The sequence below is a fragment of the Drosophila albomicans genome, chromosome X (assembly GCF_009650485.2).
Source record: "Drosophila albomicans strain 15112-1751.03 chromosome X, ASM965048v2, whole genome shotgun sequence".
Classification (NCBI taxonomy): Eukaryota; Metazoa; Arthropoda; class Insecta; order Diptera; family Drosophilidae; genus Drosophila; species Drosophila albomicans.
In genome coordinates this window covers 25,178,980-25,204,763 of record NC_047627.2, presented here as the reverse complement: position 1 = coordinate 25,204,763, position 25,784 = coordinate 25,178,980, and the positions used below count along the sequence as shown (strand labels likewise).

Sequence of the window (25,784 nt, the reverse complement as noted above, 5' to 3'; positions counted from 1 at the left end):
TATATATATGCCAAAAAAATTCTAAAATATTTTGTATATCGATATATACTACTACATTCAAAATATACCTAAATATACCTATCGTAAAGTTATATTCATTTAATACAGAATTATTTCACATATCGATATATACTTCTACATTTAAAATATGCTGAAGTGAAATACAAAAAATGAGCAGTGATAACTATCATTAAGTTATATAAATGTAATATGCCAAAAAAAATACCAAAATATGCCAAAAGGTATATGAAGGTATATACTACTACATATGTACATATATGTATGTATATACCGAAGAAAGTGAACTAATTTAATTACTACCAATTTAATATTGGAAACTTATAAAAAACAAGTAAGAAAACTGAGATACCCGCTTCGTATTTTCAATAAAAGCAAAACCGTGTGGTATTATCGTTAAAATCTACAAAATGAATATACCGAAAAAATACTGAAGTAACCATAAGACATATTTATTATTTCTATATACTTTCGATATAACTTCAAAATATACTGTAGAGTACAAAATATACAAATTTAATATACCGAAAAATTACAAAAAACAACATACCAAAAGCTGTATTTCGTAAATCGACATACATTCAAGTTTATACCATAAAGTACAAAAGATACCAAATAAATATACCGAAAAATACTAAAATTCGCCAAAAACTATATTCTGTAAATCAATATATAATACTATTTAATTAAAAATATACCATAAAGTACAACATATTCCAGATTGTCAACCAAAGCAGCAGACAAATGTCTATAAAAATTATTCCATGAATAACTTCTAAGTTCTTCTACTGATTAAAACCAATTTTTTTGTTGGGGTTGAATAGTTCTTCATTCAACTTAAGTAAATATCAACAAAAGACACATGAACTAAGAGCAAGCATGATCAACAGTTTTCGATCAATAAAAGAAAATAAGATGTTTGTCTTTATAAAAAAATGCTAAGTCATTTTAATGAATTTCTTTACTTTGATTCTAAAAGATATTATCGCTCTTCAATGCATATAATTGAATTGTGCAATTGTTTATTGATTTAGCTGTCTAATTAAAGGCTGTCAAGCAAATAAGATTTTCTATTTCCATAAATTTCAATGCATTTTGTGAGGTTTGCCATAAGCATGGATGCGATAACATAAATTGTCGGAGGACAGTCAAAGTGTCGGAGGATATTAAGCATTTGAACCGCAAATAAAGTTTGCTTTAAATCAGTGGAAATCAGTTGGTGATATGAGATCAAAGAAGGAGGAGAAACAGCAATGTTATTGACATATTTTGGGTTGTCCTTTCACTAGGCACAACCCACAACTCATATGCAATTTGTTCAAATGGATGAATTACTGCCTGACTGCATCAATTCGTCTCTCTCGGTTTTGAGTTCGGCTCATCGACTCGTTTCATTTTTGGGCTTTCGTCTCAGGCTTGTGGCTCTGACGCTGGCTGTGATGCTGGCTCTGGGCTCTCAGGGCTCGTTTTAATCAATTATAATTGCTCGCATTTTTGATTAGTTGGCACCTGAAATTGTTTTTGGGCTCCGCCCCTCAGCGCACGGCTTTTCTCTGGACGTCTCTCTCTGTAACCAAACATTTTACGTAATTGCACACATATTTAAATTGCGTTCACATTGCACACACAATACATCAAATTATGGGTCCAAAGTAAATCTGACTATTGCTGCCCTCAGCAGCAGCAGCAGCAGCAACATGAACATCAGCAGCAGCAGCAGCAGCAACAGTTGAAGCTCCGTGTCCTGCCATTATCCATGGCTGTATAGTCCTCGTGTTGTCGAGTTCGAGTTTCATATGCACATGTATGATTACGCTCAGCTTCTGGTACGCGTGGGTCGACTGACAACTAATCGATTTCACTCTTCTGTCTAATGCATTTCACACGTCGACCATAATTAATCGACTTTTAATTAATTGTTTCAAATCTCATTTACTGATAACATTCATAACATTCTCTCTCCCTCCGCCTCTTCCTCTCTCTTTATTACTAATAATCATAAATTGGTAAATTGTCAGTCTCTACTTTTCATGGTTTTTGATGAACTCTTCTGGCATCAACATTTTCAATTTAATATTTGCAATGAATAAACTATTGTTGTTAGAAATAACGTACTAAATAATCTTCAATGTTTGAAATATAATACTACATATTTTCACATGCCACCCCCAACGACTTATTCAATAGAATGGAAGTAAAGAGTAAAAATAAAATAGTGTTACCAACTCTTTCAATGTATGGATTTTAAGAAAATGGGCTTATTTAATATATTTGTTTCTATTAACAGTTAAAGTATCGATTGATACACAAGCTAAATCGATCCATAATAAATTACACAATTGTTGAAATTATCGTTGATATAGTATTACTTATTTCCAATACACTTGATAGTCAGCATATCTATTTATGTATGTAATAAACTTAATTTTCTTAATGGAACTTCATCATACATAGTCATCAGATTACATAAATATATTTTTAAAAAAAGGTTTTATTACACTCTGTTATACTCCAACGACCCAATTCACTGATCACAAATGAACCGAACAAAGTTTTTTTTAAGTAAATTTCCACAAGTTAAAAACTTCTCAATCTGCCCTCGTTTAGGTCTAAGCCAAGTGTTCACTGGGCTGGTCAGTTAATAAGAAATAGGCAGAGGTTGCAACAGCAGCAGCAACATGCACAACACATACTTATGTGCCACATATATGCTTACGTTCATACGAGTGTATTCATACTCGCATTCACATTCGCATTCACATTCATATTGCTTGACTGGCATTGTCTGTGCTTGCATCTTGGGCCACATTTCCCCCATTTTCCTCATTCCTTTTTGCTTCGTTTTCCGTTTTCCTCCTCCTCTTGCCATTGCCATTGCGATTGCGATTTCCATTTTCATATTCATATTGAATATCTGCTACTCGTGTCTTCATCTTGGCCTTAAAGTCGGTGCTGACTGTTCTCTGTTCTCGGTTCTCTATTCTCTGTCCTCCGGTTGTCTTTCGTTGTCCTTTCGCCGCTGCGTCCTGTTGCATTTTGCATAAGGTTTTTCAGCCGACTGCTCACACTGCATTGTAATTTATTTATATTGTCTCGGCAAATATTTATGCACATATTTTTATTGATTTATAAATCAATTGCTGAAGCCAGCCAGATTCACAATTGTCCAACGACGAGAGACCAGACGACCAGAGGACCAAAGGACCAGAGAAGCAGCAATGTCAGGCCGTTTATCACTTGTCCCTTGCAGTTTGAGTTCGAATTTGGGTCCTGACACAGCCAGTAATTAACGCTCCGCCGACATAAACAGCGTCTGTGAAACGTTTGCCAAGGCATCAACCTCCTCCCTCCCTCCTCCTGTCCTTTCCTTTCTTCTCCTGCTCTTCTCATTCCACGCCATTAAGAGAAATTACCTGAAAGCCATTTTCAATCCCATTGCCGACGGCATTGAACCCTCACAACAGCTCAGACTAGAGATGGATGCGTGTCACGATAAGCACAAGCTAAGGCTTATTTTCATTGTTCTGCACATTTTTCTTTCTCTTTGCTCTTGTGTGTAGCAAACAAGTTTGAAGAAATCTATAAATTAAACAATTACTTTATCTAGATTAAGCTTTCAATTATACTACGAAGTAGTATACTAGTTTTTAGTATTTTGTAAAGAACTAACGTTACTATCGTAAATACTATGATGGTTGCTGTTTAATATTGAATCAGACGAAACTATTGTAAATGATATCGTATATGCTAATCTAAGATTTGATTTGTAGTCTTAAGAACTATCTTAACAATCATAGACACTAATCAATATCTAATCAGACGGGCTTTATTTGAAATTAGTTTGAACTCTTAAGAACTATTGTAACTATCGTAATTGCAGTTTTTGTAGGATTTTTCTGGCTTATTTTGTGTTAAATTATGTAGCGTTATATAAAATCACATTCCATAATATTGCATCGATTTCAGAAAATAGTTATTACTCTTCTTTCCCAATCAGTAAATTTTACATACCATTATATGATTAAGGAGAAAAGGTTTAAAGTGAAATAGCATTAACTATTTTCATTTCGCTTTAATGACACAGGAGACATGCCCGTCTCTAGTGGCGATAAATCGAGCTCTAACGTGAACGTCCTTGGCTTGGGTCGCAGGACGAATGCACTTAAGTGTCTCGTAAGTTGCTCAGCCCAAGCATCCCAGCATCTTCAACTCTCACTATCGATGCCGTTCGAAACTTCAAGCTCAAGCTTGAGAGCTACAGTTAATCCCCACACATAACGCCATATACCGTGGCATATAATTAAAATGGATGCGTTACGTTGCGTTGCGTTTTGAACTCATAATGTCCGTCGTCCCTTTCGCTAACGGATTAGGCCAAATGGTGCGCTGAGTGCCTCAGATTAGTAGCCAATTGCCTCATGAACAAACACTCTACTCTCTCTTTCACTTACTCTAAGTCTCACTTACCATCGCCCTCTCTATCCATCCCTTTTTATATAATGCTGATGCTGAAATTAGTTGAGATGCGCAGTCATCTGATTTTATATTATTTTTCGACTTTATTTGATAGATTTCTTCTATAAAAAAAACTGACAGAGATGCGATGGCTTTCAAAAATAGATTATAATTATGAAATTTTCAAAAATATTTTACTAGTCGATAAAATTGATGATGATGATAATGTTTCTGGTATCAAAACAATATCTTAAATGCCTAGACTAGTTTTTAGTCGATTGTTTTAGAATTTTAATATTATAAAACAAAACTGTATTAACTATAAATCTAAAAAACTAGAACTAAAAAAATTATTATTTTGATACTACAATATGCAATATATATTGTATAGGTGATCAATGCAACAAGAATAAATACTAAAAAAAATACTGAAATATGCCGAATGCTATACCATTAATTTTTGAAATATGCCAAATCAGTATACTCAAAAATACCCGAATATATTAAAGGCTAAAAACCATCTGAAACGTGCTCTAACACGGTAGTATTCTTAAAATATACCAAATGAATATACTAAAAAAATACTATACTATACAGAAGGGTATACAACCATCAATGCAACAACAATAATACGGTATTACTCTTAAAATATACTTAAAAAATACTGGAATATACCGAAAGGTATACAACTATCTAACACGTGCGCTGACAGCTTAAGAAACATTGTATAGGTGATCAATGCAACAACAATAATACAGTATTATTTCTAAAATATACCAAATTAAAATACTAAAAATACTAGAATATACAAGATTAGAAGGCTATACAACCTCAATGCAGAAACAAGAATGTGGTATTCTTTTTTAAATATACTAAATTAAAATACCAAAAATACTAGAATATACCGAAGGGTAAACAACCAACTGAAACGTGTGCTGACAGCCAAAGAAACATATTGTATTGGTGATAATGCAACAATAAGAACGCAGTATTATTCCTAAAATATACTACAAAAAATACTGAAATATACCGAAGGCTAACCAACCATCTGAAACGTGCGCTGACAGCCTAAAAATTTAATAAAACGAAAAGTGAACGAGATAAGTGGAAAATGTGACAAACCTTGTTTAAAGCGACATATTTTGCGAGAACAAAAGACATTCAGTTATAGAGTATTCCAATTGCATATATATATATGGATATATCTTCACACACACACATGTGTGTGTGGTATGTGTATATATTTGGAAAATATTTCACAGGCAATTTGGCATGCTGAGAGACATATTCGCAACGTCCTGCCTCAGCCACGAACGAACGAAGGAACAAACGGCCTCACTCGTTGCCACCTCCATTTGGCGCTCTATCAGCGTGCCTCTAGCCCCCACTTTTCACCCCTCTCCCCACTCCACCTCTCTCCATCTCTTGTTGCTTGTCTTGCGTCCTGCGGCACGGCGAGGGACATTCACTTTTGTGCATACTTCTAGAAACGGTAATAAAAAATTCAGTTCACGTCTCAAGCACTTATTGATACGTGAGCATAGATGGCACACGCCCACACACACGCCCACATAAATAGCGCATATATATGCATAGCCTCTGTGTATGTGTGTGTGTGTGTGTGTGTTGGGGGACGAGTCAAGATGAAGAAGGCCAGAGAATGGTGGGAGAATAAACGCAACAGCAACGCGCGCGCTTTCGTTCGCTTCGTTTGCTTCGTTCTGTCACCAGCCCAAGGGGACAATGCATGATATGGAACAGCAGTTGTGCTAAAGCTGAAGCTGAACGTTGAGGTAGAGACGGAGCACAAAGACTACGACGACGTCATAGTCTTGCCAATTACTGACCATGAAAAATGACCAAACGTCGCATAAAAAATAGCCGAAATACAAAGTTTTCCACGCATCAATTTGGTTAAACAGTTGCAGTTGGGGGCGACGACCAACGACCAAATGTCATGAACTATACGAAAAATATACCTCCCCCGCTTCTCTGCTCCTCCCTTGCCACCTCGTGTCCATCTGAGGTGTGACTACTTGTTACTCACGAGCTAAATTTGATGTTCTCTACTACTTCTAGATGAATTATGTAGTTTACACTCGTACGCATCTCTGAACAGAAGCCGGATAGACACTTAAAGCTGTTTTGGAATAGCAGAAAACAAAATTAGATAGAGTTGTGTGCAATTAGAGAAAATAGTGTAGAATAGAAATTATGAGTGGAGAGTTTTCTGAGAAGTTCAGAGATGGGGCTAGGCTTTCAATAGTGAAGAGCAATCAACAGCATTATAGAATGACATCGAGTAGTGTAGAGTATGGAAGAAAAGTGGCGAGAAAATAGTATAGAGTACCCTAGATTAGAAATGATGAGTGGAGAGTTTTATGAGAAGTTCATAGATGGAGCTAGGCTTTCAACAGTGAAGAGCAATCAACAGCATTATAGAATGGCATTGAGCAGTATAGAGTATTGAAGAAAAGTGGAGAAAGAGAGACGAGAAAAAAGTGTAGAGTACCCTAGAATAGAAATGATGAGTGGAGAGTTTTATGAGAAGTTCAGAGATGGAGCTAGCCTTTCAACAGTGAACAGCAATCAACAGCATTATAGAATGACATCGAGTAGTGTAGAGTATTGAAGAAAAGTGGAGAAAGAGTTGGGTGCAATTGTGGAGTGTAGTGTAATGTAGAGTACTCTATAAGAGCGTTGTGGAGAGGAGGTTAGAGTATTGGAGAGTTTTGCAAGGAATTCTAGCATAGTGAGGGAAGTGTAGATATATGCTGAGTATAGGAGAGTTGTGAAATGTATTATAAAAGCAATAGAGGATATTGTAGACTAATGTAGAAAAGTGGTAAGTGGTGTAGAGTAATGGAGAGTTCTAAAGAGATGCTGAGAGTAATGTACAGATTCCCAAAGTATTACAGGATCAATAGCTGAAATGTAGAGTTGTGTAGAGTATTGAAAAGTTGTAAAATATATTATAGAACTGCTTGCGAGTAGTGTAGAAGAATAGTGAAAGATGGAGAGTTCTGTAGAGTTGTGTAGAGTAGTAGAGAGTTGTAAGAAGAATAATAGAAGCAATAGCGAGTATTTTAGACTAATTGAGAGAAGTGGTGAGTGATGTAGAGTAATAGAGAGATAGGGAAAGTAATGAAAAGTTTCGCTAAGAAATAAAGAAACAATATCGACCGAAATGTAAAGTTAGGCAGATCTATATATGTATGTTGTAAACAGTATTACAAAAGTATTTGCGAGTATTGTAGAAGAAAGAGGCGGAGAGTTTTATAGAATAATAAAGAGTTTCGCAATGAATTATGAAAGTAATTGCGGATATAGCTAAATATGAGTAATGGTGGTAGAGAATTATCTCAATAGATTATAATAAAGCAGTACAATTGCCTAGCCAAATAAAAAATAATGAAGATTATTGTATAGAATAAAGCCTTAACATTGGAATGATGGAGAAAAGTGCAAGTGAAACGTGTGGAAATATAAAAGTATTTAAAGAACAGGAAAAGAGAATTAAATAGACCGTTAAACAGAGCTCAAGCATAGACGAGCTTGGCACACTGTCAATGCGTAAAAGTTATGGAATGGAGAGTTAAATGTAGAGCGAAACATGCAGGGAATAGGCGCAATATTGGAGAATAGGCCCGCGTGGCACGCTGCCCTTCTTTTTGGCGCTCCCACACCGCAGACTCTCTCTCTGTGGGGGAGTGGCTGCTGCTGTTTTAGCCTGCTGCTGATGGCACGCTAAGGGATATTCAGCGCTGACCACGCGCTCAATGCAAATGAATTACGTGACTGAGTGCTTAACTATCTCAATTGCAATAACAGGCAAAATGGGCGAGAAGCGGTGGGCGGGAGGCGGGGGCGTGGCAGATAGCGTGGATGAAACGAACGTATTTGATTTTGCGTTGTTTCTCTCTGGCGCACAACAATGAAATGGACTAATTAATTGGTGAAATGCGAGTCGAGACGAGATGGCGATGCGATGCGACTACAATGGAGCATCATAGTAAGCGCTGCGCGCGTGAGGTCAGCAAAGCGGCTTGATTACTTATACGCCAGGTGGGCCGATTGAGAGAAAAATCAATTAACATTATTCATTCGAATACAATTAATTTTCATAATTAAGCTCATCGTCGTCGTCCGTCGCCGCCTGTTGTGAGTGGAGCGCGCTCTTTGAAGTGGCATGCAACAATTGCATGCCACATCCGCAACAAGCGTAGCTGCATCCCACATCCCGTCCACATCCACATCCGCATCCGCATATATACTCCTTTATGGTTGACGCTTCAGAGTTTTTTTTTTTTTCGTGCTCGGCACAAAGGCAATTGCGAGGCGAACCAATCTCAGTGACAGCAGCAGCAGCAGCAGCATAAACAGGTGACACCAGAGACAATAAGCTGCAATAGCAACACACAACCAGAGAGATAGAGATAGAGGTAGAGGTGGAGAGAGGGTTGAGGGGAGAAGACTAAAGAGCTAGCAACATTTTGTTAAGGCCACTTTGCGACATTTTAATTTAAATGCTAATCAGTTGCCAATAGAGTAAAAAGGAGACGAACCCCAAACACCAACTATGACTATGACTATGACAATGACTATAGCTATAGCTATAGCTATGACTATGAGTATGGCTATGACTATCGCTATGGACGTTGCACGGTTGCACGGTTGCAAAGGCTTTTCAGCATCGGAGATGCAACAGCGCTGCAATTTGTATTTAAAATGTCGGCCATTGTGGATTAGACAAGCGTCCCACATGCAATGGCCTATGATGACAGCTAGACAGCAAGCAGCGCCACTGTGCTGACATTTTTGGCCATTTTGCGGCGACATCTAGCTACTTTTAGTTACCTATAATTTTCTAAAGTCAGCAACTTTTTGTGATTTGGATAATTTATACAAATATACGCAAAATATGCAAATATATGTACATATATGTATATGTTTTAGATGCAAATATGAAAAGTATTACTCCAACGTCATTTTTAGTAACCCTTCTTTAAGCTTCTTTATACAAATATACCAAAAATATACACACATACATATATTAAAAATGCGCTTGCTGCACATATGTAAAGTTTTACGGCAACGCCATTTCTAGTTTCTTTTTTTTCTAGCTACTTTTGTTTTCAACATTCTGGCAACACTGGCAACAGCATGCACAACACAGTATGAAAGAGCAGGAGAGGGAGTGACTGACACACACACACATAAACACACACATGCACTGATGCACTCATACAAAATGTCACCTGACGCTGGGGCCTCGTTGGGGGCCTCGTGTCATTATCATTTGCATTTTCGAAGAGGGTCAGATCCCGGGCTCAGGCCCAAGCGCTGGCCCAAAGGCCATTTATGCAATGTGCACAATAAGTAAGTGCTGATAACATCAACAAAGTGCATTTCACAAAGGTGTCAAAATTGCAAGTTGCAAGAAATTTGACAAGCGCGCCACAAAGCGCAAATATAAATAGTAGCTCCCCACCCTTCCTGCCCAGCCCTCATAATGCCCATAATGCAAACACATACGATGAGTGGTTGGTTGGTTTATCCAACTAAAGTCAAGTGCAGTTAATAAGGAAGGAAAAAAGCAATAGTAACAAAAAAGTCAAACTTACCAGCCATAAAAAAATGAGTTCAACAAGTTTCAAGCTCGATCACACCATTCTACACAACACCGCTTCATACACTACTATATTAACACACACATTATACACTTAATACATTATAGTATTCACTTTTCATTAATTTGCACAAAAAAAAAAAATTGAAAAAAAACGCCAAAGATCGCATTATCTTACACAACACTGCTATATACACACATACATTATGCACTTTATTTTTATATTATCGCTCATATTATGCACTAACCACATAGTATTCACTTTTTATTTTTGCACAAAACAAAAAATAAAAAAAAAACGTTAACAGATTCCGCCAAAACAATTAACTAAGCCTGTTATCGATAGACAGAAAGCGCATAGACAGCACTTGACATGCAAAAGCTGATAGCTACGACACGCGCAATTGCTGCCCACTTGCTGAGCAAGCAACGATCAGCTGTGTGACCAACAGACACACTTTATACACCGATAACAACATCTTAATAAAACAGAAATAAGATTCTAAATAATTAGTAATAGCGTAGCAGTTATTAAACAAATATTTCAGCTATTTAGCAAACTGTAAATAATCGCCAGGCCATTGAAATTGCGCGACTCCATTTGTAGCAGCAGTATATGTTATAGTATATTTCACTCTTAAATGTTATATATTAACAATAAAAAGTTACGGTCACACCGTCAAATGCAAACCTGATGCACAGTGTATCGCACGTGGAGAACAGAATTTATTTTGTGTTATTAAGCAAGTCGCAATAACAAACATGGAGGTGGAAAACATACAAACCGATGTCTTTGTGGCCCCAAAGAAAGCACAAAAACGTAGCGCCAACACAGACGATGTCGAAATGACTGTCGTGGACGCCGCCACTGGCATCGAGGGCGCTAAGAAACGCACTGGAACTGGCGCAAAACGCATCCGCAGCGAATTGCGCAAAGTGTCGGTGCCGCCGCACAGATATTCATCGCTCAAGGAACAATGGATGAAGATCTTCACGCCCGTGGTGGAACACATGAAACTGCAGATACGCTTCAACATGAAGGCACGTCAAGTGGAGCTGCGCATTGGCCCCGAGACTCCCGATATTTCCAATCTGCAGAAGGGCGCCGACTTTGTCAAGGCCTTCCTCTGCGGCTTCGAGGTGGACGATGCACTGGCCCTGCTGCGACTCGAGGATCTGTTTGTCGAGACGTTCGAGATTAAGGATGTGAAGACGCTGCGCGGTGATCATCAGTCGCGTGCCATTGGCCGCTTGGCTGGCAAGGGAGGACGCATCAAGTTCACCATCGAGAATGTGACCAAGACCCGCATTGTGCTCGCGGACAGCAAAATCCACATACTAGGCAGCTATCAGAACATTCAGCTCGCCCGTCGCGCCATCTGCAACCTGATCCTTGGCTCCCCGCCCAGCAAAGTCTATGGCAATCTGCGTGCAGTCGCAACGCGTCTCTCCGAGCGCATGTAGGAGCCGGAGATATTCGGGGCTGTGATCAGGATCCTGGGGGGACGTCACTATCTTATGTTACATTTAAGTTTAGTTCTTTTTTTTGCACTTGTACTAAATATTAACTTAAATAAATCAATCATATATTAAATAGAATTGTGCATTGACTTCGGTTCGTGTCCAAGCTAGGTTTGAAACTTGGTTGGCTTAGCAAAAAACGCGAAACTTTAGTAGTTTAGATATTTAAATAACTACAGCATGCATATAGATGCAAAGTAAGAGAAAAGTAAATATCATAGTTTAAAAAGAGAACTGCATAACTAAATCCTAATAAATTAGCTTCTGTTTGACTCATTAAACAATTTGGAAGGTGCTAAATAAACTGTGGAGCACAGTTTTTAAGCAAAGGTTCGAATTTTGGTTAAAGCAAAGAAAAACAAATCAATTGCCGATTAAGTAGATATTTGATAATAAATTATTTAGCACAAGTTACACAGTTTGGCTTTTAAACTAGAGAAAATTTCAATCGAATTCAATTCTAATAAATATAAAGTACTATATACAAAATAGTTTTGCGTTTTAAACTTAAACAGAGAGAACTTAACTTGAATATTAAATGTTGACAATTAAAAGATTTACCTTGTGATAAACTTTCGATCAATTTTAGTAATATTATTGGCTTTGGTAATAAATAAATAAAAGGTATTTATATATATATTTTACATTATACAGTGACAATTATACACACCACGGAACTACACATAATGACAATAATAATAGTTAATAACGGAATAACTGCTAGCCTTGGAGCTGGAATTTTGCACGTCGTTGCCTTCGTGACTCTGCGTGTGTGTGTGTGTGTGAGCATAATCTTCATCAACTATAGCTTGGTGAAGATGAGCAGCAGCAGCATGAGGAACGTGACAGCGGCGAGGACAAGAATGATGCACATTTTGCGATTCTTGCGCTGATACATCTCGGCCCGCTGCAGCTGTCTCAATCCCTCGGAGACACGCGTCTGCGTCTGTTCCACATTGTAATCGATGCGATCCATTATCGTGCCCTGCTCATGCACCATATGCCCCAAATCCTTGAAGATGTCGTTGAGATCGTATATCGATTTGACAATCTTTGTCACCTCCTGCTCCCGATGCTGTGCCAACCGTGTGTTCTCCTCCTCGAAGAGTAGTAGCTGTTGTTGTGTCATGCGTTGCGCCAGCGGCTTCTTGAAATGATCATCGATCTCATGCTCATCCTCCTCGAACAGATAAGCATTTGTAGCGGTTCCTCCACCGCCGCCGCCGCCGCCACCTGTTGCCGCTGAATCCAAAAAGTTATCTGCAAAGCTGTCAGCGAAATTTCCCAGCTCATCGTTGCCCAACTCAACGTTGGTGAACTCATTGTTGTCGAAGTACTTCTGAGAGCGTTCCTCGCGCGAATTCAATTGCAGCAGATACGCGTTCTGGCTGTTGCGAAACTTGACCGTCAAATCCTGCAGCTGGAGCAGCGCACACTCCACCGCATTGGCGGTGAGACGTTGCTCCACCTTGCTGCCCACACCGAGGCTAGAGCGCACACACTGTATGTGGCGATGGGTGCTCGCAATCAGCTTGGCCACAATCTGACTCAACACCTCGATCTCACACTCATCGTCGCGCTGATCATCGAAGGTGGGACGCAACAGATGCCGCGCATGCAGCGAGCCCAGTTCGTCCAACTTCGGCTTGATTCTGCACACACAGAAGAGAGTTAGAAAGCAAGCGCTGATATTGATATCAATTTCCCCCACTCACTTGGACATTGTGTATTGCGCCTCCTCGAATTTGTCGAGCCACACAGGCGGTGTGCCGTAATCATCCTGCATTTCCAGTCCCTCCTCCGCTTCGCGCACGGAATGCTTGAGCAAACGCTCCGAGTCGCTGCCACGCTGCAACCACACACCACCGGCCACCGGTGAGCATCAATTAAAACAATGTGATTCATTTGGTATAGTCCATATGGATTCGCTTACCCGATGATCGTCATAATGATTGCGATTTTTGCTGGCATTGTTGCGCATGATGATAAACACCTCGGTGAGATTGCGCGACGTCATCGCTGCAGCCGTTTCTGTCTGTGTGTGTGTGTGTGAGTGTGTTTGATTGTGTTTTGATTTTTTGTGTTTCAATTTTGCTAATTTATATACATCTACTTTTCTGCATTTTACATTTTTTTTCTATTTATTTGCTATTTTTGGGAAAACAACTTAGTGGTGAAGCAATAGCGATGGCACTATCACACAATAAACATCGATTTCTTAGCGCAAACATGAATGCTTTTCTTCAGTTCGCGAATACAAACAACTTTATTATTTATTGTATAAATATTATCATTTCACAATTATTAAAATTTTTCCTTAAAAAAAAGCTTTTTTCTAACAGCTGTCTACGTCGGTGTGTGACCACAAGCAGGACATGCGACACCATTCGAAAATATATACCAAAAATACAACAGCCCACTACTTTGTCAGTTGGTCACACTTCATACGATATATTTCCACAACCTGTGTAGTGGCGCGTCACCGACCCATCTAAATTTAGTAATATTAATAAATCAGTTGTATATTTTAGTAAAAACTGAGACTGGGCTTTTAAACAAAAAACTAGTGCTTTAAAATAGCCCAAATAACAAGGCGGCCGCCTGGTAACACCACCTTTGGTATTTTGGTATATTTGCACAGCGTGAGTAACATGGCACATCATTTAATACAGCTTGTTCTCTTTAACTAAAAAAACACTCCAACATTAAGTCCTCACAAAAGTTGCGAATAAGGCGAATATTCATTTCTTATTTGCATTGACTATAATAATTTATTAAAAAAAGGTGAATTCAAAAACCAACAATTAACGCAAAAAAGACCAACGCAAAACGGAGCGCAGCCGAGCGCAAAAATATAACGTAAACTTAACGGATGGTTAGCAGCACATATCAATCGAGTATTTATTTAATTTTATTATTGGACGCTTGTGTGGCAAGTGACGACATTAACAAATGGGTAAGTCTATTGAATGGCATTTCAAGGAACAGCGTCAACACGGTGGACACTGCAAAGCAAATAACTGTGTACGCAATCGAAAGGATGGACTGCAACGAAAAAAGAGAAAAAAACGTTATGTTACGTGACTGATTTTAACGTAACCGCTTACGGTTTGCGTTGTACTTACCCAAAGACTAAAATCCGAAGGCAGTAAATAGCTAAAACCATAATTAAAACACATAACAAGCAACGGATGAATCAGGTAAAACGTAAACGTCAATTTGCCTAAGAACTGAAAACAATTTGCTTGCAGCAATTGCGTTCCCCACCGAATGACGAAAGAACAACGTTCAGTGCTAAAGTTGGCCAAAATCAAATGTAACGTAATCAGCGAATAGGCAAGACGTACTATTACGATAGCGATGGCAATGAGATGTGTATTCAGATCATTCGCCTCCAGTTGCAATTGCCAAATCACCCACAACACGGCTGCGGAAGCCAAGGATTTCACTAGACGCCCCGGAAGGACCAAGTCAAGAGGTGTCTTTCCATCACGCATCCCATTGACATGGGCATGGGCATAGATGCCGCCGACGGCATATGTCTGCAAACGCACCAACGGGTTAAAGTAGAAACCTTCGGTCAGCTCTTTATAGGCATTTTCAAAGCGCAGTTGTACGCCCAACGAGATGATGAAGGCAAGCGAATACACCAGATTGGCCACCAGTATGCCGACAACGAGACGACGCACCAACTTCGGACGATGCACATACAAATGGAGCAGGAGCATGGCGAGCACATGGAATTGCATCTCACAGGCCAGCGACCAGGTCCAATTGGCGCACAAGTAATCGGTGTTGAACAGATCCTGTATGAGCAATGCATTCTTCCACCAGCTCTGGGCACAGTAGTCATCCAGTGGCTCGTGGATGTGCAGCAGCGACACCTCACGGTAGTAGCTAATGGCAACGGTCACCAGAAGCATGAGCACAATCTGCATGGGCACCAGACGCAAGTAGCGCTGCAGCAAGGACTTGAGATAGGCGACCAGATTGCTGGACAGCGGCTGCTCGGCCAAGCGCTGCAGCTGGGCGCGATTGCTGAGAAAGTTGGACACAGTGAGGAAGCCACTAGAAGGCAAAAGAAAAGAACTTAAGCGAATGGAAAAAGAAGAAGAAGCGGAAGCGGAAGCTCACCTGATGGTGAAGAACACTTCGAGCATGGACGGCATATAGGGATGATGCAGCCAAATGTTCGCAATGCTCTTGAGCATACCCGACGTTTGATTAACCGACGTGACCGAGTACCACGTCACATGGATTATCAACAGCGAGATGGCGGCCACCACACGCAGCCCATTGATGACGGCAATCTCTTTGCTGCTGTCGGACAAACGCTGCCAATTGCTGGGCACATGAAAGCAGTCGAGCACACGACTCCAGCCTTTGGGCAGCACATTGCTGAGCAGCGTCAGCAGCAGCACCAGCAAGAGGAGAGTGATGAGCAATCGAAAGGCGCGACTCTCAAGAAAGCGACCCACAAATTGTGGTTTCTTTGTGTACACCAACTGAGGCTGCAGCTCCATGTACTGATGCTCCAATGGTTGCACCGCGAGTGTCTGGCGCAACAGCTGTTCCAGCTCGTCGCGTTCACAGCTCTGCGGCACACAGAGTCCAATGTGCATCAGCGTCGTGGGTGTGTGAAGGAAACGCAGCTTGAAACGCGTTGTGGCATTGACATAAACCACGCGATAGTCGAAGCCAAAGGGCGCCAGATTGTCCAGCAGATGCTGCTGCTTCGATGTGTAATACTTGAGCACAAGCTGATTGACCGCTTGGCAGGTGACGCGGCTGCCCAAAAAGTGTGCGTCGCCCATCAATATGTTGGCATACCCGCTGCCCGATGCATCGAAGGCTGCAGAAAGAGTTGTTAGAGTGGATTCGAATTTGGTGGAAAGTTTTCTTTACCCTTGAGCGCCCAGGCTTCGTGTCGCTGCCAGGCTGCATGCAGCGCCAGCAGCTCTTGTCCGCATCGCGTCGTTTGATTGGTGGATGGCCTAAGCATCAGCTGTGTGAGACCCTCCAGCAGCGAGCTGGATGCAAAGCTGGAGTCCAGTGCTTGGGCCAGGACAGGCAGCAACAGCAGCAGCTTCAACATCTTTTATAAGTTGACTAAACTAGAGTTTATAAGCAGATAGACATAAGACGATTTAGATATAGATAAGTCAGTCCGTTTTGTATGTAGAGTAAGTAGGCGGAGATCCGCCGATTTAGATATAGCTAAGTATGTCCGATTTGTTTGTGTGTTCTTATAAACAGATGTGAGAAACTGAGCTGCATTTAATGCAATCTGTTAACGAAACATTCCATCGTGGGAACAAGTCAAGTATGACTTGGCGTCAAGGGAAATATAAAGAGATTTACTATTATATTACCAAAACCTCTTCTATGCGATTTATACTTCCGAGTATAAGACTTTTTAGTAGTATACGATTTATACTTTCGTATATAACCGGTTTTAATAATATAAGATAAGGTTCAGTAATATTATGTGAGGGAAATTAAATCTCTTCACATGCATCCCCTTCAAGGTCTTCTGTAATACAAGATCAGGGAAGTATATATGTATATAGATTTAAAGTCTTATATTACTAAAAGTATAAATCGGAATCAAGGGAAATATATGAGGGGTACTGCTATTATACCAAAATCTCTTACATATATGCGGTTTCTACCTCCGAATATAAGATTTTTTAATAATACACCTGGCCCTCGCTTAACCACGGGGGTTACGTTCCTAGAAATCTTCGTGTTAAGCGAAAATTCAAAATTGGCAAAAAAAATTTTTTTAATGTTCAAATTTTGTGTTTTTATTAAAGTTTCATACATTTGTTTAAAATTAACCAAAAGTTATTATGCATATGCCTTTAATAAATGCATAACGTTCATATTTTCAAAACTAAAAGCTGGTATTTAGTTATATTATATTATTATATTCATATCAAGTTTGAAATGCATTTGGTGGCATTTATAGCTTAAGCCAGTTTGCTTCAAAATTTTTTCTCATTTTGGTGGCTCCTTAATCAAAAAATCGTGTAAGAACGAGGTTTTTAGCGTGTTAAAAGGGGGGATGGGAGCAAATTTGTAACCGTGTAAGACCGAGTTCGTTCTAAAAGAGTCCGAGTTAAGCGAGGGCCAGGTGTATATGATTTATACTTCAGAGTAAACGATGTTTTAGTAGTATATTATTTATACATCCGTATATAGGAGTTTTTAGTATCTCATTACTAAATTTATATAAACTGTGTACTACTAAAATATTTTATATACGGTAGTATAAGTCTTCTATCTTATAAGGTTCAGTAATATTGTGTCAGAAAAATTTAAAATTAGTTTTCTATTACTAGTCTCTTCATATCCTTTCCCTTCAAGGTCTTCTGGAATACAAGATCAGGGATGTATAAAGAAGTCATGTCTTATATTACTAAAACTTTTTAAGAAAGCATAAAGCTTATCTTATCTTTAAATTCCTATTAACACCGCGTAATAAAAGTACGAACGGATTATATTGAATAGTTCAGTCTTTAAAAGCAATGTCGCGCACATTTTATTAGAACACATAAAAAAATTAAAAACAAAAAAATTTTACCTTTAGATTTACACTGTTTGATACACTTGACGGACTTTTTGACAAGGATTCGCCTCTAAGTTTTGAGACAACCGTGAACTACTCGCATTGAACTTCTAATAGAACTGTTTATTCGTTGAAACTGCTGATCTAAGTATAGATATTTAATCCACGTCTAAAATTAAAGTCGTGGGTGGATCAGAGTTATTTTTAAAATAGAATAATAAACGGATTATTGAAAGTGCACTCTTGTTTTCCCCATAAAAAGCGCATCGCACAATTGAATTTGGCAGTGGCAACTAATCATGCAGCATGTAAACCCAAATTGGGTTTTGATGTCGCAAACCATTTAAAACTTTTCACTTTTTACCAACTTTACATTTAAATTGTAAGTTGGGTTGCTTAAAATAGTAAATATTAATTTATTTATTATGTTAAATTTAATAATAATATTAATTTATAAGCACGTCAGTTTGGATACACAAAAAAAAAAACATTGCGGATGACCTAATCATCGATTAAACGACACTTTAATTTACATCTAAGTTCGGTTTTTTTTTGGCAATAATTATTTAGTATTTTCCAAAATAATAATACGCAAATGTTGCATACGTACACACACGTTTCGAAACAAAGAATGCATTGTAAGTTTTCTTACTTGTTCTTTTATTTTATGAACCTCGCGGGTAAAACGTCGATCAAATACTGATCGCAGTCGAGTGCTGGGCTTAGCTTCCAGACGAGATAATCGTTTTATTTTGTTTAGTTTTAGTACCACTTTAAATGCAATTTGAATACATAGTGCACAGGTCGACCCATAACATTCTGATCCTAAGGTTCTATGACAACTGACCCATTTGAATTGCTCGACGATCGAGAGAGACTGTTTATTTCGACTGTCATTGTGCATCGAAAATAATATATAGTAAAACAAAGTACAGAAGCGATTAGAAACTTGCAAATGCGCTATAAAAATGTATTGAACGCTAGTGTTGTGAATTACTTTTTGCTTATCAAATTTTACTTATATTGCTACAATTTGCAATATTTATAATTCCATACATTGTACGTGCAAGTAAGTTTCAAGATAACCGTTAATTTGTCGTGAATGTGATAGTGTAATCGCATTAAATATAACAACAACCCCAGCAGTGTAATGTCGTATAAAGTGTCGCAGTCCAATGCATTACATTATCCACAAATGTGATGGGTTCCACTTGCTAGTAACTGTATGAATGTATGTATGTATGGACAATGTTTAGAATATTTAATATGTAACTTAATCTTATTCGTATTAATATAAGTAAGACAACTCATGCATTACATCGTTTACAAATGTAATAGCTTATACAATATATAGGTATTTTCTAGTCGTACAGAAATATAATGAGTTCTACTAACTTAAATCCTTTTTAACCCACATTAAAAAGAACCGTATCCAAGCAGTGTTTAGTCTTATAAAGTATATCAACCTACACATTACATTGTCCACAAATGTTATGAATTCATCTTGCTTAAAGCAGTAGGGACAGTTTTAGGTCGTAGAAACTATGACCAACCAAGGCATCGTCCACAAATGGTAGTAGCGGTTTGAATATGTTCCACTCTGCAATGCTGGCTAATGCTTACAATATTTGGTACATAACTTAATCTTATTATTATTAATATAATAATGGGAAGTAATGCATTAGATCGTCCAGAAAAGTAATGGGTTCCACTTTCTTAAATAAATGTTTGGTCTTTAAAAACCAATGCATTACATTGTACACAATTGTAATGAGTTCCGCTTTGCAATGCTGGAAATGTTTAGAATATCTAGTACGTAACTTGGAATGAAAAAGAATATCAACATACTACATTATATGTACCTAGAATTAATAATTGCCAATTCATTCCATCACTTTTAATATCACTTTGATATATATATTGTATAGAGCAACAAAGCAACTGACTAATTTCTCAATTAACACTTGTTTAATCTAACCCTTAAACCATCGGTAATATGCGCAATGCGCATGTTAAGTGTCTCTCGACCTATCTATTAACTTTTATGAATCATTTTGTACACAATAATAAAACCTTTTCCTTCTAAGAAATTAAAAACATTTACAGTATTTTTTTTTTTTGCATTATTTATTTTGGCACTTTATGTTGTTTGTTTATTATAATTTTTATACCCGCTACCCATAGGGTAGAATGGTATTATAACTTTGTGATGGCAGGAAATGTGTATAACAGGTAGAACGAGGCATGTCCGACCCTATATGTTCTTGATCAGCATCAATAGCCGAGACGATCTAGCCATGTCCGTCTGTCTGTCCATCTGTCCGTTTGAACACCTAGATCTCAGAGACTATAAGAGATAGAGCTTTAATTTTTTTTCGACAGCATTTGTTAAGTTTGTTTCAAATGGGATAGTAACGCTGTCGCGAACTTATCAACTCTTCCTGCGACTGCTGCTGCTGGAGTTGCGGATTTGCCGAGCGGCCACGCAGCGCTGTCTCCTGCTTTAGCGGCTGTCGCTGTCGCTGCTGATCGCTCAACGATCCATCCGATTCATTGCTGCTGTGACGCATCGATCCGTTCGTGCCCACACCACCGATGTGTCCGTCGATCACATTATACTGCTGATAGGTTGTCTGATTAATTGCTGCTCCGTTGGGCGTGCTCGGTTCTCCCAACCCGCCACGATTGACGCTGTGGCTGCCACCACATCGGGCGGAGCTCTACCTCCTCCACTCAGTTTCTTCTTCAGCCTGTTGCGACGTATAGTCTCCTGGAGATCCTCACGAAATGCCTGCGACGAAAAGTGATTGACATTCGAGGCGGGTTCCTGACGTTCCGCCCAGTTCGAGATGCCCTGATAGAACTTCCCGCCTCGTCCCGCCAACCCGGGATCCTTTGGATATTTCCGATCGAGCGTGCTAGGCAAGCGTTCCCGTTCGCGTTCTCGCTCTCTATCGCGCTCCCTCTCTCGCTCCCGATCGCGTTCCCTTTCGCACTCCCGTTCTCGTTCGGCGCTGCGTGACAAAGTGTGGGTGAGCGGCACAGTTGCATTGTGACCGCCCACTGGCAGTTGACTCTGCGACTTGATCGTCACATTGAAGTAGCTCTTCTTCGTGGGCTCTACATCCGCGTCCACGTCCCGCGTTGCCTCGTCGTCGCGGGAATCGTTCGATGCTGTCGACTCGCTGCCAAAGTGCGACTCCAACCATTTCATGGTCTCGCCCTTGCGCGTCTCCTCCTCGCGATCAAAGTCCAGGGGTCGCTTGGTAAGCGCATCTTTGCGATCCGCCAGCAGTGCCACCTCTGTCGAAAAGAGAAATCCTATTAATATTTGTCCTAAAGATTTTGAGGACTTTTCTGCTTTGCGACCTGCTTGGATTTTTGGAGTTCCTCGAACATACTTGCGGACTTTACTCCCTTTTCGGACTCTTCGTCATTCCTCGCACTTTTCGACCTCCTCGAACTTTTTAATCTCTTCGGAGTTTTCAACTTCTTCCTATATTACCCCCCCTTTGGACTTTTCGCTCTCCTTGGACTTTTCGACCCTCTCCAACTTTTTGACCGCCTCTTACTTTTGACCTTGTCGGATTTTTCCACCTTTTAGGACTTTCCAAACCCTTCATACTGTGTGTCCCCTTCAGACATTTTCCCCTCCTCGGACTTTTCGTCATCCTCTTGGACCTCTTAGGACTTTTCCACCTTTTAGGACTTTTCAAACTCTTCATACTTTACGCCTCCTTCTCCTTCTCCACGATTTCTCGATCTCTTCTCACTTTTCGACCTCCTTAGACTTATCTTCGGACCTTTCGTCCTCTCCGAACTATTCGACCTCCTCGCACTTTACAACGCCTTCGGACTTACCCTTCGTCGCCATCGTCGTCTCATCGTGGTTGGCGACCTTGCTTAAAAAAGAGCAACGAAAAATGGAGCGCAGCCAAGCGCAAAAATATAACGTAAACTTAACGGCTATATTAATCGAGTATTTATTTGTCTTTTTTCTTGGACGCTGGAGCTTGTTGTGTGGCAAGTGAAGACATCAACAAATTGGTAAGTCTATTGAACGGCATTTCAAGGAACAGCGTCAACACGGTGGACACTGCAAAGCCAATAACTGTGTACGCAATCGTAATGATGGACTGCAACGGAACAAGAGAAAAAACGTTATGTTACGTGACTGATTTTAACGAAACCTCTTACGGTTTGCGTTGTACTTACCCAAAGACTAAAATCCGAAGGCAGTAAATAGCTAAAACCATAATTAAAACACATAATAAGCAACGGATGAATCAGGTAAAACGTAAACGTCAATTTTCCAAAGAACTGAAAACAATTTGCTTGCAGCAATTGCGTTCCCCACCGAATGACGAATGAACAACGTTCAGTGCTAAAGTTGGCCAAAATCAAATGTAACGTAATCAGCGAAATGATGAGACGTATCATTATGACGCCGGCAGTAATGAGCTGCTTATTCTGATCATTCGCCTCCAGTTGCAATTGCCAAATCACCCACAACACGACTGCGGCAGCCAAGGATTTCACTAGACGCCCCGGAAGGACCAAGTCAAGAGGTGTCTTTCCATCACGAATCCCATTGACGTGGGCATGGGCATAGACGGCGCCGACGGCATATGTCTGCAAACGCACAAACGAATTAAAGTAGAAATGATCGTTCATCTGCGGAGAGAGAAGTTCGAAGCGCATTTGAATGTCCATCGTGACGACCAAGGCAAGCGAATACACCAGATTGGCCACCAGTATGCCGACAACGAGACGACGCACCAGCCTCGGACGATGCACATACAAATGGAGCAGGAGCATGGCGAGCACATGGAATTGCATCTCGCAGGCCAGCGACCAGGTCCAATTGGCGCACATGTAATGGGTGCTGAACATATTCTGGATGAGCATCATGTTCTGCCACCAGTCCTGGGCACAGTAGTCATCCAGTGGCACATGGACGTGCAGCAGAGACACCTCACGATAGTAGCTAATGGCAACAGTCACCAGCAGCATGAGCACAATCTGCATGGGCACCAGACGCAAGTAGCGCTGCAGCAAGGACTTGAGGTAGGCGACCAGATTGCTGGACAGCGGCTGCTCGGCCAAGCGCTGCAGCTGGGCGCGATTGCTGAGAAAGTTGGACACAGTGAGGAAGCCACTAGAAGGAAAAAGAAGAGAACTTAAGCGAGTGGAAAAAGTAGAGGAAGAGGAAGCTCACCTAATGGTGAAGAACACTTCGACCATGGCCGGCACATAGGAATGATGCAGCCAAAGGCTCGTAATGGCCTTGAGTGTGCCCGCCGTGTGATTAACCGATAACGAGTACCACGTCACATGGAGTATCAACATCGAGATGGCGCCCACCACACGCAGCCCATTGATGACGGCAATCTCTTTGCTGCTGTCGGACAAACGCTGCCAATTGCTGGGCACATGAAAGCAGTCGAGCACACGACTCCAGCCTTTGGGCAACACATTGCTGAGCAGCGTCAGCAGCAGCACAATCGAGAGAAGAGTGATGAGCAATCGAAAGGCGCGACTCTCAAGAAAGCGACCCACAAATTGTGGTTTCTTTGTGTACACCAACTGAGGCTGCAGCTCCATGTACTGATGCTCCAATGGTTGCACCGCGAGTGTCTGGCGCAACAGCTGTTCCAGCTCGTCGCGTTCACAGCTCTGCGGCACACAGAGTCCAATGTGCATCAGCGTCGTGGGTGTGTGAAGGAAACGCAGCTTGAAACGCGTTGTGGCATTGACATAAACCACGCGATAGTCGAAGCCAAAGGGCGCCAGATTGTCCAGCAGATGCTGCTGCTTCGATGTGTAATACCTGAGCACAAGCTGATTGACCGCTTGGCAGGTGACGCGGCTGCCCAAAAAGTGTGCGTCGCCCATCAATATGTTGGCATACCCGCTGCCCGATGCATCGAAGGCTGCAGGAAGAGTTGTTAGAGTGGATTCGAATTTGGTGGAAAGTTTTCTTTACCCTTGAGCGCCCAGGCTTCGTGTTGCTGCCAGGCTGCGTGCAGCGCCAGCAGCTCTTGTCCGCATCGCGTCGTTTGATTGGTGGATGGACTAAGCATCAGCTGTGTGAGACCCTCCAGCAACGAGCTGGATGCAAAGCTGGAGTCCAGAGCTTGGGCCAGGACAGGCAGCAACAGCAGCAGCTTCAACATCTTTTATAAGTTGACTAAACTAGAGTTTATAAGCAGATAGACATAAGACGATTTAGATATAGATAAGTCAGTCCGTTTTGTATGTAGAGTAAGCAGGCGGAGATCCGCCGATTTAGATATAGCTAAGTATGTCCGATTTGTCTGTGTGTTCTTATAAACAGATGTGAGAAACTGAGCTGCATTTAATGCAATCTGCTAACGAAACATTCCAAAATCGTGGGAGCAAGTCAAGTATGAATAGGCGTTAAGCGAAATATAAAGAGACTTACTACTATATTACCAAAACCTCTTCTATGCGGTTTCTACTTCCGAGTAAGAGACTTTTTTGTAGTATACGATATATACTTATGTATATAAAAGCTTTTAGTAGTATACGGCTTATACTTCCGTATATAAAAGTTTGTAGTATCTTGTTACTAATATCCTATTTGTACAAACTCCTTGTATATAAACTGTATACTAATAAAATCTCTTATATACGGTAGTATAAGTCTTCTCCTATCTTATAAGGAAAATTTAAAAGGTTTTAGTTTTCTATTACTAATCTCTTCATATCCTTCCCCTTCAAGGTCTTCTGTAATACAAGATCAGGGATGTATAAAGATTTCAAGTCTTATATTGGCTTATCTTTAAATTCCTATTAACACTGCGTAATAAAAGTAAGAACGGAGTAAGAACGGATTTAACACACACTTTGATAAGTCCAAGATAATTGACCGTTTTATTAGAACACATAAAAAAATTCGCCAAAAAGTTTTGAACCGTGAACTACTCGCATTGAACTTCGGATCGAACTGTTTATTCGTTGAAACTGCTGATCTAAGTATAGGTATCCATTTCTAAAATTAAAATCGTGGGTCGATCAAAGTTAATTTTAAAATAGAATAATTAACGGAAATCTTGTTTGCGCGATAATTCGGCAGTGGTAACTAGTCATGCAACATGCGAACCCATCTTATTATTATTATTCTAAGTATAGCAACCAGCTTTTCAACTAAATATACGAACGAGTTTGACCACATAAAACACATGGCTTAAAGGGTTGATTAGACTTGGCTTTGAAAAAAGTATAGGAAATGGAATGGAAAAGAAAATCAGCATACTACATTATATGCACCTAGAATTAATAATTGCCAATTCAGTGATTGATTATTCTCACTCACTTTGCCATACATTGTATAGAGCAACAAAGCAACTGACTAATTTCTCAATTAAAACTTGTTTAATCGAGCCCTTAACAGTTGTTAATATGCACAGGTTAAGAGTCTCTCGACCCATCCATTAACATAACTTAAATGAATCATTTTGTACACAGTAATAAAACCTTTTCCTTCTAAGAAATGAAAAAACATTTACAGTATTTTTTTTGCATTATTTATTTTGGCACTTTATGTTGTTTGTTTATTATAATTTT

General features: G+C 39.9%; 5 protein-coding genes across 12 annotated transcripts; 1 reads left to right on the top strand and 4 right to left on the bottom strand.

The window, feature by feature from the left end:
- The first annotated feature begins 10,782 nt into the window (after positions 1-10,782).
- Positions 10,783-11,686, top strand: LOC117576372 (RNA-binding protein pno1). The gene has a single exon (XM_034261071.2). It carries the CDS (start codon positions 10,865-10,867, stop codon positions 11,564-11,566), a length of 702 nt encoding a protein of 233 aa, XP_034116962.1. The 5' UTR covers positions 10,783-10,864; the 3' UTR covers positions 11,567-11,686.
- A 469-nt stretch (positions 11,687-12,155) lies between these two features.
- LOC117576366 (syntaxin-16) lies at positions 12,156-13,973 on the bottom strand. The gene is made up of 3 exons (XM_034261058.2): positions 13,557-13,973; positions 13,339-13,472; positions 12,156-13,275 (listed from the first exon to the last, which is right to left on the bottom strand). Exons 1-3 carry the CDS (start codon positions 13,638-13,640, stop codon positions 12,426-12,428), a joined length of 1,068 nt encoding a protein of 355 aa, XP_034116949.1. The 5' UTR covers positions 13,641-13,973; the 3' UTR covers positions 12,156-12,425.
- Positions 13,974-14,499: 526 nt separating this feature from the next.
- LOC117576350 (nose resistant to fluoxetine protein 6) lies at positions 14,500-25,756 on the bottom strand. Of its 7 annotated transcripts, none has more exons than XM_052005674.1 (5): positions 25,064-25,756; positions 24,181-24,389; positions 15,758-16,475; positions 14,749-15,691; positions 14,500-14,668 (listed from the first exon to the last, which is right to left on the bottom strand). In XM_052005674.1, exons 2-5 carry the CDS (start codon positions 24,368-24,370, stop codon positions 14,525-14,527), a joined length of 1,995 nt encoding a protein of 664 aa, XP_051861634.1. In that variant the 5' UTR covers positions 24,371-24,389; positions 25,064-25,756; the 3' UTR covers positions 14,500-14,524. The 7 variants fall into 7 exon arrangements, with proteins under 7 accessions (XP_051861634.1, XP_051861628.1, XP_051861626.1 ...); XM_052005668.1 differs by lacking the exon at positions 24,181-24,389 and adding an exon at positions 16,529-16,737; XM_052005666.1 differs by lacking the exons at positions 24,181-24,389; positions 25,064-25,756 and adding exons at positions 16,529-17,001; positions 24,657-24,817.
- On the bottom strand, positions 20,061-22,158 carry LOC127565711 (RNA-binding protein 25-like). Of its 2 annotated transcripts, none has more exons than XM_052005698.1 (2): positions 21,564-22,049; positions 20,061-21,497 (listed from the first exon to the last, which is right to left on the bottom strand). In XM_052005698.1, exon 2 carries the CDS (start codon positions 21,406-21,408, stop codon positions 20,803-20,805), a length of 606 nt encoding a protein of 201 aa, XP_051861658.1. In that variant the 5' UTR covers positions 21,409-21,497; positions 21,564-22,049; the 3' UTR covers positions 20,061-20,802. The 2 variants fall into 2 exon arrangements, with proteins under 2 accessions (XP_051861658.1, XP_051861655.1); XM_052005695.1 differs by lacking the exon at positions 21,564-22,049 and adding an exon at positions 22,056-22,158 and having other exon boundaries at positions 20,309-21,497.
- On the bottom strand, positions 22,162-23,261 carry LOC127565710 (O-acyltransferase like protein-like). The gene is made up of 2 exons (XM_052005688.1): positions 22,410-23,261; positions 22,162-22,330 (listed from the first exon to the last, which is right to left on the bottom strand). Exons 1-2 carry the CDS (start codon positions 23,220-23,222, stop codon positions 22,178-22,180), a joined length of 966 nt encoding a protein of 321 aa, XP_051861648.1. The 5' UTR covers positions 23,223-23,261; the 3' UTR covers positions 22,162-22,177.
- Positions 25,757-25,784: the final 28 nt, after the last annotated feature.

Excerpts from the sequence above, each read along its gene's own strand:
- LOC117576372 (XM_034261071.2), top strand. The coding sequence starts at position 10,865 with ATGGAGGTGGAAAACATACAAACCGATGTCTTTGTGGCCCCAAAGAAA.
- LOC117576366 (XM_034261058.2), bottom strand. The coding sequence starts at position 13,640 with ATGACGTCGCGCAATCTCACCGAGGTGTTTATCATCATGCGCAACAAT. Across the intron at positions 13,473-13,556 it reads ATCATTATGACGATCATCGG|CGTGGCAGCGACTCGGAGCG; the intron begins GTAAGCGAATCC and ends GTGTGGTTGCAG. Across the intron at positions 13,276-13,338 it reads GCGCAATACACAATGTCCAA|AATCAAGCCGAAGTTGGACG; the intron begins GTGAGTGGGGGA and ends CTGTGTGTGCAG.
- LOC117576350 (XM_052005663.1), bottom strand. The coding sequence starts at position 19,098 with ATGCACAATGACAGTCGAAATAAACAGTCTCTCTCGATCGTCGAGCAA. Across the intron at positions 16,719-18,846 it reads TTCATAAAATAAAAGAACAA|ATGTTGAAGCTGCTGCTGTT; the intron begins GTAAGAAAACTT and ends AACTTATAAAAG. Across the intron at positions 15,692-15,757 it reads GAAGTGTTCTTCACCATCAG|TGGCTTCCTCACTGTGTCCA; the intron begins GTGAGCTTCCGC and ends TTTGCCTTCTAG.
- LOC127565710 (XM_052005688.1), bottom strand. The coding sequence starts at position 23,222 with ATGCAGATTGTGCTCATGCTGCTGGTGACTGTTGCCATTAGCTACTAT. Across the intron at positions 22,331-22,409 it reads CTTCGGATTTTAGTCTTTGG|TCCATCATTACGATTGCGTA; the intron begins GTAAGTACAACG and ends GTTCCGTTGCAG.